The 12,784-nt window shown below is 29.4% G+C and overlaps 1 protein-coding gene across 1 annotated transcript; it reads left to right on the top strand.

Moving 5' to 3' along the window:
* The first annotated feature begins 6,883 nt into the window (after window positions 1–6,883).
* Window positions 6,884–12,204, top strand: LOC145194070 (pyruvate dehydrogenase [acetyl-transferring]-phosphatase 2, mitochondrial-like). The gene is made up of 2 exons (XM_080071659.2): window positions 6,884–8,608; window positions 11,522–12,204. Exons 1-2 carry the CDS (start codon window positions 7,573–7,575, stop codon window positions 12,109–12,111), a joined length of 1,626 nt encoding a protein of 541 aa, XP_079927785.2. The 5' UTR covers window positions 6,884–7,572; the 3' UTR covers window positions 12,112–12,204.
* Window positions 12,205–12,784: the final 580 nt, after the last annotated feature.

Raw genomic sequence — 12,784 nt, 5'->3', positions numbered from 1 at the left:
TTGCAACGAGTTAAAAAGAATTACAAACATATTTGTTTTTCTTTGGAATCGAATTTTTTAAAAAACATAAAATTATTACAGTTATGTAGATCCCCAACGTAAATAATTTATTTTTTACTGTTCTAAGTTTAGATTTTTTCAACCATGTTACTTAATATTTTCCGTGACTGTAACTTAGAGGATTAAAGATCATTTTTATCTCTTGCCATTTTTTAGCACATTGACGGACATTAGGAACAAGTAAAGTTCGAAAATTAACACTATAGTTTTTTGTAATTTTTAGAATATTAGAAGTATAGTTTTACTTTTTCTGCTTAAATAAACTTAATTTTGATTGATTCAGCACCTTTAATTAGGTTGCGGCTATTGCCGTCATGCCACATAGTGAACTTCGTTTTGACGGCTATAGACGCAAGTGTCCGTCAACGGGTTAAAATGCCCAGAAAGCTTTGGCTGCAAGAGCAATCTTAGATACAGCGTTGGCTATAAATAAGTAGGAAAACCAATCTTTATTTCTGCCGATTTGTATGCAAATATATAAATAGCCTTAATAGGAATTATAGAGAGACGTTAAAGTATACTACCAGGAAAGAAAAAAAAACTGGCCTACTATTTATACAAAAACAAAAAAAAGTGCAAAAAAAAGAAAGGTGAATTAAGAAAAGAAAAGTTTAAAAAGAAAAACACTTAAAGGTGACATCAGCATGTAAAAATAAAACTGTGTCAGTTTACAACCGATTGTACAAACAGTACGACGGGATCCAAAAGATTTTTTTTTTTTTAAAGTTTAAGAAAAAAGTCAATCAGAAATGATCACTTTCTATTTATGATCCATCAAGAAAACGTTTCAAGAAGGAATCGGTAAAAAGCAGAAAATAAATGAGCCCTAAAGCGTTTTTTTATCTTGCAAAATATCATTAATAAAAGAAAGTGATAAAATAAACTTCTATTTTTGAAAAGATAGTGGTCTTTATTTCCCAAACTTGTCTCAATTTTTCCGTGAAACAAATTTTTTATTAACTAAATCTTTTTCTTTAAATGTTTTGTTTTTAAATGCAAATCCTCTTAATGTGTAAATGTAGAAAATGGCTAATTTTGATGAAATGGTGGTAACATTAACTGTTTATCAAATGGTCTTTAATAAACATTTAGTTAATGTTACCACGTCTGTAGCTTATATTTTTGCTTCTAACTATAACCAAGTTGAAGTAATATAACAAGATACAATAATTTAATATTAATTTAAATTCTTCTTGCTATAAATTATTACTATATTTCCTTTTTTTTTTTTGAGAAACTTTCTATTTTTGTGAGACGGGTTTATCTCTCCCCTATCTCTCCCGTTTCAAAAAATTTTTTCTAAACAAACAACTTTAAATTTAAAGGCCAACTTAGTAACTTCGCATTCGTCAACTTTGATTTGCATTCGAAATTTCTAATGATGACTTGCTCCTTGTGAGATAACAACAATGATAAAAGATAGTTGACCAAAAAATAAATCCCCAACTGTATGTTTGTAAAGTAACATTTTATTCTTTTGTTGCTTGCTTAATTTTCTTTAAAATCATATAAAATCATACAAAGTCACATAAAATTATATGACGAGAGGAAGAACTAAAAAAAAGAAGTTTCTGATTAGGTGATTCGATTTCAAATGCAAGTAATTCTCTACAAAGTAAATTTTTCCAAAATACCCTCCTTTGCATAAGTAAACTCGTTGAAAACAATTCTAGACACGAGAAAATTTAGGAAAGCGTCGTTGACCATGATAATGATCAAAATGAATAACAACTACCTCAAAGTTATCCTCGACCAACACGACGGAGTTTGATTGAGATAGGCTGCTTGAAAACTAAACTGTCATAATTCTTCTTTTTTCAAAACGTTGACTAATGAGACAAGCATCAAAATGCATATAAAAATCCTATCTTTAGTATTTCTCTCTTGAATGTAATCTCCAATATTTAAAGAAACTAATATTTAGTTTTTAGTTTACAAACTAAGGGAGTAATTCCCTTATGTATTTTCATTTTTTTAGTCATGACTCGTTAGTCTGCCTATGAAAGATTACAGTATGTGGCTAGTTGTTAACTCTAGTAATAATTCAAAACAAACTCAAACTTCATACTGATAAGTGATGCATTATTTATTTCATTTTGTGAAGATAAAATTTGATTACAGACTATATTGATTAATGCTACAGCAATCATTATACGGAGTTATTCAGTTGTGGAACAAAGCATATGCTATATGTAATATATATATATATATATATATATATATATATATATATATATATATATATATATATATATATATATATATATATTCCATAATTTGCCTCATCGCAAAATCATATTTTACCACAGATTAAAAAAATATAATCTTTTTAAAAACAAAGCACATATGAAAATATAGATTTTTAGAATCAAAGAATTCACTTCCGACGTTAGAAATCTCATTTGATCATTCTGACAAGACACTTCACCATAACCCTATTCCATATAGAGTGGTTAGGGTTTGGGTAAGTTTATTGTTACTTATTTCTCGGATAATTCTATTGAAACAATTTTACTAGCATCAAATTAAATTTTCTCGTTCAGTGGAATTTGCATTTGTTAAGTTCGGTATCACCTAGTTGCTTGCATAGTTGCGTGGAAATTTCTAGAAAATAATGTACCGTTGATGCATATAAAAAACATGCTCGAACAATCTAGAAAAATCATAGAACTTCCATATTCTAATGAAATCCATTTGTAATGGCACAATTGTAAAAGTGATTTTTTTTTTCAACCCCCATTGTATATTTTAAAAAATAAATCATAACCTAAAACTTGAATTAAACAATTAATGGTGTGCACGCAGTTGCGGAGGTTTGAACATTGTTTACCATATTCAACAAAATGCATTTAAAGAGATAAAATAACAAAACTGACTGCCCAAAGCCGAGGAAGTATTACAAAACACACTTGACAAATTTGTTTCAATGTTTTCGTTCCATTGACTTCCGACTCGAGGATCGTCTAAGGTCTGGTTGCCCAACTAAAGTTGATTCTGAAGCGGTGCGCAAACTGGTGGAGGGGGATCCAAGACTAATTAGCCGCTGTATAACCTCCACACTCCGATTTTCTCACACATCAGCACTGCACTGTCTTTATTCATTAGGAAAGTTTCTAAAGTTGGGGATTTGAGTTCCCCACCGCCTGACACAAAAGGAAATGCGCTTGGAGATTTGCTCATTATTTTTCTCCGAAAAGCAAATCTTTAATTGGTTAGATCACTTAATCATTAGCGATGAGAAATGATTACTTTATGTAAACCAAACACGAACGGCTCTGTGGATTTACGCTGGAGAGCGGGCTCAACCAGGGCCCAAAAGTAGATCCTCACCGAAAGAAGGTCAAATTGTTAGTTTAAGGGATGTACTCTAGGGTTAGGAAATTTTTTTCCTCGTGATTGCCCTATGATTATTGGCGGATAAATGACTTAAAAATCATAAAAACATAAAAATAAATCATAAAAATGCAAAAAACCATCTGCGCAAAATGTAAGATCTTTTCAGGAGTGTGAAAATTTGTTTAAATATTTATTTAACTCTTATATATTGTATATTTTTAAATTTGAACTATATTTTAGATGCATAAAATATCAGAGAATAAATTAGAGAAAATGATCGCCTTTCCAACATTTCTAAGCCAAGAAATCGTTTGTACGGAAATCTAACTGATAAGCCACTGATAGAATTTTCAAAATGATACCAGACAAAGCATGTATTAGGAAGATATCATTTGTGTCTCTAAGAATTGGGTAATATTACTAGGTCAAAAGATATTATTAAAGAAATCTCCACTGAAGTTTATTAGTTATAATAAAATGACAGAAATCAGTGCGAAGGAAAGTTTAGATTGCCATTCATAATTTTTGTGATTAAATCGACACAAAATACGATTAAGAAGACAAGTATTATCAATAGCTAGGATAAAATATTTTACTTAATGTCCAAAAATGCTAGACCCAAAAATCCAGAAGATTCAGAAGTCCTCCAATGGGTGCAAAGGTCAATGCTGTACTGTGACAAAGTCTATTACAACCCATCCACGAGACCTGCCACTTAAAAGAAAGGAAGTTGAAATAAATTATAGACAATCATTTAATGATACAGAAAGTTCTATTAGTGAAAGCTCAGAAGACAATAGTATTAATGATGATTACAACATTCCACTGAAACGTGCACAGTTTACCGGTAAGATGTTAGCTAAAATAGCTGAAAATGAAGGGTTTTCAATAACGTCTACGGTAAATATTGCCGAAGCTGTACTCAATACAGTTAGTCAGGCATCAATTAGCAGATCCGCAGTCCAAAAGGTGTCTACAACACTAGCGCATAAAGTAAGTTTGATTCGATCTTATATTGAGTTGTCGGATGAAATGTGGTGTTTACATATTGATGGCAAAGCATAGACAAACAACATTATAAAAGCACATGCATTTTGAGCTAATCTAAATCTTTAGTTATATCTTTGAAAGTATTAGAGAAAGGCAATTTTGTCTCTATTTAAAACATGTTAACACAAAGTTATTTTGGAATTTAATTTGTTAAGTGAAATTTCTGTTGTAGAATGTGACACCACGGCAGTACATACAGGTTTAAATAATGGAGTAATTAAATGTTTAAGAAAAATTATTCCAGGTTTAGTGTAGCATTTTAGTCGACCTTGTATTCTGGACCTAATACTTAAGCATTTTATGGTTTATATGGTTTCATGAAAAGGTTGGTACGGCTTCATCACCCAAATATACATAAAGATTCAGCTGTATTTGTATAAAATATTTCAAAATAAACTCTTTTTGATGGCCTGTGTTATTTTTGATGGTCTGTGTTATAAAAAAACAAAGAAAACAAGATCTCTTATTGAGCAAGCTATCGTTGTAAATTTTTGATTGAGAGCAGTTAATTATATTTTTTAACAATATCTTCAACTTCAATTATATTTTTTAACAATATCTTCAACTTCAAAACCACGAAAGAAAACTTTTATTTAAAAAAAAAAAAAAAAAACATTTCTTTTAGAGTTAATATTTATACGTTCAGAGAACGATCCTACACTGTTTCAATAATATTTGTTTGAGAAGACTTCGGAATATTAATCTTACTTTGTACAAATGCCAATAAAATCCTTTTTAAAAAAAATATCTCTATTTGTCTCTATTTGATGTTTGTCAAAAACTTGACACAATGTATTTGAAAAAAGACAAGATCTGACACGAAAGACAAGACAGGTTTCAACAAAACTTTCTTTGATGTGAAAATACATAAGAAGTAAGTTTTACAGGTTAAATCTTAAAAAGTACATTTTTTGATAAAAGCGCTTTATTTACTTACTCTTTGAGTGAAAAACTAAAAATATAAAAACAGGGAACCCTTTGACTTGGGGGGGGGGGAGGGGATGGGGAGCGCAAAAAAATGTCTGGTCTGTGAATAATTACTCAAACATGATTTTTACTTTTTTTCCACATAAAAGTTTTTTATTTTTTCGTCACAATATTTTGTTGATAACAGAAAATAAAGAAGTATTTTAAAATTTGCGTGTTTTTTGTTTTTGTTTTTTTTTTTCATGCTCTTCTTCTTGTTACAAACGAATTTTTGTAACAAGAAAAAGTTCAAATGACACGGATGACACAAGATAACACAAGATGACACTGATGTGTTAAGAAAAATTTAAATGACTATAAATATGTCGAAATAAGTAGTGGTTTTATAGATTAAATATTTAAATATCGGTTCTTTGCATATTCTGTTTTTGAAGAGGGTGGGCTTAATTTGGTATGGTATCACCAAAGCGATATGGCTGTTATAGTTACAAATGCGTTCCCTTCTTTGACGACAATCTTTAAATAAATTATAGGAAAAATTTTAAATCATAAAAATATCTTATGCACGTTTTTAATTTTTATTAAACTTTAATGTCATGTTTTAGAAAATTAAAAAAAAAAAAAAAAAATTCGTTTTAGAATGCTGAAGATTATAAAGTGATCAAAATATCTATTTCTTTTTTTTTTTCAATGTACAATGAATTTCAATTAGAGTTATGTTTGAATTCATCCTCACAAAACTCTTTTATCCTTTAACCATCTCAATTGAAGATACCATTTAAATGAGATACCATTTAAATTTGAAGATACCATTTAAATCATCACATACAAGGATTAACTCTAAGGATGAGCGAAAAAATGACAAAAAACAATTTACAAAAATATGTGTTCTTCTTCTACTTTTCCTTTTTTTCTTTTGATAAAAAGATTCTTGCCACAACTATGAAGCTTTTTTCCAAATGTTTATAACGGAACTTGGTCTTAAACGGATGTGATAAAATATGTATCAATACAAAATAACCGTTACTGAATTCTCTTTCTAGAATAATCAATTATTACTATATATATTAAAATTAAATTATTATATTTAAAAGGCCGTTTTCTACCCGAAAATCCATATAAAACCACGAGGATAAATTTAGAAAATGATAAATCAAAGTTTTTACCGACGGTTTTTTTAACTATCAGTTGCTATAAACATTGTTGATGTTCTAAGAAGAAGAAGAATAAGAAAAAAAAAAAAAAAAAAAAAAATTTACGTTACATAATTCAAATTTGATTAAAGTAATCTCAATTTAACGACATTTATTTCTTTTCTATACATTTTAAACTTGAAAATATATGATTATAATTTCATATCTAGGACGAGAAAAAGAAACATTTCTTTCGTCTTCTTAATATACAGTAAGACTAATTGCTTGTTCCTTGGTGAAAATTAATTTTAAAATAGTTCGATCAGATTTTATCCCAACTCAAACTAGTATAAAAAGATCAGTTTCGTTTGTTTTTTAAATCGGAATATAGGTACCTAGAATTAGGATCGAAAAACCATTTACCCACCCTGGTTCTGAATAAAAGCCGTAAAACCGAAATAGACCATGAAATAGCTATACAGAAGAAAAAGCTTCTAAATTTCTTGTTTACCACATAAGAATATATTGTATTAAATCGTCATAATAGCCGTTTGATCCTACTTAGAATTGCAAATTTTTAGATTTATATCAATAATAAATGTTACGGTGCTTCAAATTGCGAAACACAAATCGTGGTTTTACCAAACTTTCTGTTTTTTAGATCAGATAGGTTGTTTGGTTAGGCTTGTCGATGTTATTTGGAAATTAACAGTCTATGCAAGATAAACGAACAAAGCGTGGCTTTCTATAAATCAAACTGTTAGACTTAACTATTTATACATGATAATATCAATTTAAAGCTTAAGAATTTGCCTGGTGGTACATGAAATACCTAACACACACACACACATATATATATACGTAGAACATAATACAAATGTTTGCTGCTTATAAAATACTGGGACTATTCATAGTAATTGAAAAAATAATACATGTTTACTTTATGGAAAGGACATAAATCCTTGTTACTACTTATTATACTTTTCTTGGTAAAAGAAAAAAACATTTCTTTTTTTGGTGTTTTGTTTTGACTATACGTGCATGCTATAAATGCTTGAGACTGGCAATGCAGAGTAAATGTTTAAAACTATCCTTAGATCAATGGGTGTGGGGCCCTTCTGCTCATTGGAAACTTTATTATTCTCTAAAGAAATATGGAGAAAAATGGGCTTCTACACTTTTAGCTGAAGCAGAGAAAGAAAAGGAGCATAGTGGAATTATCAAATCCGATGAAAAAAAAGAAAAATGTAAGCCATGTTTTAAGAAAGTAGCTACTGAAATTGATGCAAGTTCTACATACTCTAGGCAAATTATTATTGCTGGTGTTTCAAAAAATAAATATCGTAGTAGAGATAAATTTTGTTTTAGAAGATCATGTTCTACATCTTCCATCAACTGTGAAGGTCATGTAACTAATGATGAAGCTAATAAAATTGTTTGGTCTAATGAAAAAAAAATACATATAGACAAAGGCTCTGTCTCTATATGCCATACAAATCAACTTGGCTCAAATTCTCCAAATGAAGACCAAGTTTCAATTACACGATCTGATTTAGATAATGGTACTTTATTTACTGTACTTGATGGACATGGTGGTCACTTATTTGGAGAAGAGGTCAAGTTGAGATTGCCATACTATCTACATGCCTCTTTATCAAATAAAAATCATGATGAAAATTTGAACTTACTTGATTTAGTTTACAATTTAATTCCAAGTAGTACAGATGCTCAGATAAATGATGAACCTTGGATGAAAAATTTATTAGAGTACATAAAAACAAAGAATAATGGATTATCATTAGTTGCTCCTCTCCAAGAGGATCACTCATCTGGGTCTCAAAAAAACAGAATTCAAGAAGCTTTGCAGAATGCAATTATTAAACTAGACATGGATATGATAAGTGAACTTCAAAACTTGTCAAAGCTAAACAAACTTGATACAAAAGGTATTAAAACTGCATTATCTGGATGTTGTGCTTTGGCTGCATATATTTTACAGGATGAGCTTTTTATAGCTAATGTAGGTGACTGCCGTGCAGTGTTAGGAACATTTACAAATAATGAATGGTCATCTGTGCAATTAACTACAGATCATACAGCAGGTAAAATTTGTATATCCCTAAGTTACTTAAAACATGTACATACATGCATACATACATCTATACATACATTGTTTGTATGATGAATTTAGTTTGGTATTTGAATGTAATGTAAAAAAATTAAAAGGTTTTATTGGAGTTAAGCTTACATATATTAGGGAGTAACTTTAAATAAGTGTATTAACTGGTGTTTTAGTGTAAAATTCTTGCTTTTTAAAATCTATTACTTTGTAGTTTGTTGATTTAAATAATAAATGCATTTGATCCAAATTGAATTTATGCCCCTAAAACTATAAAGAATAAAAGCTTCTGAATAAGAATGTTCTAATTAACATTTTTTAAATAAAATATATGATTCTATTGATCCAAATCCTTATTAATCAATTATTAACTAATATTGTTTAAAATATATTAATTTATGCAAAATGTCCAGAGTTTTGCTCATGAAGTTAACTGATTTTTTTTTCTCTTGGGGTTTTATTTATGAAAAAATAGAAAGCTGTAAATTATTTATGTATGATTGGCTTTGATTTTCTTTGCTCATCAATCTTAATAAATGATATACTAAGTGTTACTTTTTCTGTATACCAATTCAGTATACATACATGTGGGATTCTATAGTATTTAAGATGCCACATTTTTGTCATGCATAATTAATTTTGCTTTTTTTTGTTTGTTTGTTTGGAGAAAGAAGAATCCAACTTTTTATTGCATAAGTAACTTATTAAACTCAAAAACATGTTTATATATTTTAAGTTTAATTTACAAGTTACATTTTTAAAAAAAGTTTAAGAATAGTTAGCTTGATTAGAACTTGAATAATTAGCTTAATTAGAGCTTGATTAGAACTTGAATAATTAGCTTGATTAGAGCTTGATTAGAACTTGAATAATTAGCTTAATTAGAGCTTGATTAGAACTTGAATAATTAGCTTGATTAGAGCTTGATTAGAACTTGAATAATTAGCTTGATTAGAGCTTGATTAGAACTTGAATAATTAGCTTGATTAGAAATTGAATAAGTTACCAAGAGCAGGACAGTTTTTTTTACCTGTACTACAACTCCTGTATTTATTTTCTTATCTTGTTGAATTAAAATCTAACTATACAAAAATTTCTGTGGGCTTTTAATATACTTCATTTAAAGGCCAAAAAGCCTACATCACCAGAAGTTCCCAGGTGGTCTTCTATCCAATAATCCTTATCTTCTGAAATTGGACTTTATGTCAATAAAGATTATGTTTATATAAAACCAAATGTATATAAAATAATAGAAATAATAATTAAAAAAAAAAGTTAACCTTTAATTGTATAAAATCAAAAGTTTGCTAAATTTTGATTTTATATAATAAAAATCATTATATTTTTGACCAGTTGAAAACATCTGTAAATGAAATACTTGTAAAATTGGTGACTATAGTACTTATCATATCTTATCAACAGATAGATCAGTTTATTTGTCTCGTTACAATATACTTCAAACTGATTGTTGTTGAATGGTATCAGGAGTAGGTTATGTAAATACAGCTTCATGATCAACTCCTGTGATTTTTGAGAATATGCAAGCTACTTCTTGCAGCTACTTTAAGCTTCTTAGCAATAAGGCTAAGCAGTAAGCAATTAGGCTTCTTAGCAATAAGGCTAAGCATGTCTCTGAACTTTACTTAAAAACTTTGTTGCTCTCTTAAACTCATAGAATTTTACTGGCTTAAAACTGGTCTTCCATATTTTAATCTAAAAGCTTAAATAACTTTAGGATATTTAGCAACATAAACCTGAAAACAAGGGTTAGAACTTTCTGATTTTTCAGTTAATCTGTATCATTAACTAATTTGGGTTTAACATTTCACAGGCATTAAGACAAAAAGTTTGTTTCAGTCAAAGGATTAGTTACTTTCCCATTAATCATTATAGTTATAATGGTGACCTTCAGATTTATTACTTTCACAGAAAAACTACAATCTATTTAAAAGATTCTTGGTCAGTAATTTAATTTTTGAGATCTATTTTTGAGATTTATTTTTGAGATATTTATTTAACATGTTTGTTAGTAAACTCTTTGCTGAGGTTTCAATAAGCTGACCATCTTTAGCATAATATTTTTTTCTTCTGCTAGCTTCTTTAAAGTAGGGTATATCTTAATGTTGGTAGAAAGAGCTGAATTTTTTGACATCTGATACTGTAGTTTTTAAATGTGAAATTTTTACTCTTTACCTCCCTCACTCAGATCTCCTCAATCTTTGACTTTTCTTCATGCTTCAGGCTGAGACTATTTTTAATTCTTTTGATAAGACCTGTAACCATTAACATTTATCTTTATTTACTTTAAAACTCAGTATCTCTAATTTCTCATAAGGAATTCCTTAAATTCTTTTGATATAATTGATGACAAATAAAATATCACAGGAAGAAGATTAAACCCTTTCATTTCTCTTCTGAAGTTATATTTGTATATTAAATCAACAATGAGAAAATTTACTGTAATTATTTCAAATTTATCTTAGTATATTCAATGTTCTGTACACTTACTTGCAATATTCCATATGTTTTTTGTGATGTTCTGTATGCTTGAATACATACTCATCTAAGTACTCCTATCAAACTTTATACAAAATTAAATATTTGCACGGGTAAAATAAGTGAATCTTTTTACATGAAAAAAAAAAAAAAAAAATTCCTATTTTCCTAGTTTTATAACAATGAAGATTAGAAATGTTTTTTTGTTGCTGTTTTGTACTTAATGTTAAATTTTAAAAATTGTTTTAAAAAATTTCATTACTTAAGACTTCGTTTAATGTGCGATGAAATACATTCATGTAAAAAATTGTTGCAAAGAAGCGACAAAAAAAGTTTTTTTCTCTTGATGTTTGAAAAAAGTGTACTTCTTTCTCTTGATGTTTGATTGCCTTTATTTTAGCTGCCAACCCTGCAGAAGTTCGGAAAATTCTTTCTAATCATCCAGCTGAAGAAAGCCGCAGTTGTATCCAATATGGTAGACTGTTAGGCCGACTCGCACCACTTCGTGCTTTAGGCGATATGCAGTTTAAGCTTCAAAACGAAGAACTATGCGATGTGTTTAAATCTTTACCGAAATATAGTCCGATCCAAGCTTCTAAAACTCCTCCATATCTTACTGCAGAGCCCGAAATTTTTCATTACAAATTAGAAAAGCACGATAAGTTCATTGTTTTAGCCAGTGATGGTTTATGGGATATGTTAAGCAATGACGAAGTAGTGGAATTAGTTGGTGCATACATGGATGGACGGCAAGTAGACTTATTAAAAGAAAGGGCGTGTTATTACTGTGTCCCGAATTATGAAGAGCTGATAGGCTCAGATAGCGTTTTTGTAAAAGATGAAAACGCGGCAAGTTTTCTCATTCGATTTGCTCTCGGTGGGTACGATCCTAACAATTTACGCTCAATGTTATCAATTCCTCACCCAGATGTGCGTTTGTTTCGAGACGATATTACTGTAATGGTTATTTTTTTAAATACTCTAGCTTAAGTTTTCAATTATAATTAGAAAGTATTTATTTCTTTAATGCAACGTGTTCATGTGGTGACATTTTCACAGTAATAAATTCGTTTACTCTCTAAAGTTTGCGTTTTTTGAGCTTTTGATTTCTTTAACGATGTAATTGAATGTCCTTTTCCTCCCCCGTTCCCCCTACCTCCTCATTTTCAGTGCTTTTCATATTGTATAAAACTCGTCTAACTAAATTTTCCACATTGTATAAAACTCGTTTAACCTAGATTATTTTCATAAATTATAAAATGTATATACAAAGTTGAAAGAAAAAAAGCGTTTTCACTAGTATTTTTCTCCTTGGTTACTTTTTACACGGCAGTCGGCATGGCGGTGGTGCGTGATGGTGGTGAGGAACATGGCGATAGTAGTGTTAGTTGACGGTCTTGTGCACTGATGGTGTTGCGCGAAATACGAATACAAAGTGTGAAAACTTAAGATGCATAAAAATCATTAGTTGTGAAGTTTTTCTAGAAAAATCTGTTCGAAGTTCATTCATCAAATCATTTAAAAGCAGTTGCCAGCTCAGCTGTACAACGTCAAAACACAGTATCTGTATTTTTCATAATTGGATATGAAAATGATTTTGTAAAGTACGTTGGGCTGCCAACTTAACTTCATACTTATCACTTGAAACTTCATACTATGAAGC

The sequence above is a fragment of the Hydra viridissima genome, unplaced genomic scaffold (genome assembly GCF_058129835.1).
Source record: "Hydra viridissima isolate aposymbiotic clone 2 unplaced genomic scaffold, HvirCarnegie_v1 scaffold_12, whole genome shotgun sequence".
Lineage (NCBI taxonomy): Eukaryota > Metazoa > Cnidaria > Hydrozoa > Anthoathecata > Hydridae > Hydra > Hydra viridissima.
This window is presented reverse-complemented; position numbering and strand designations above follow the sequence as displayed.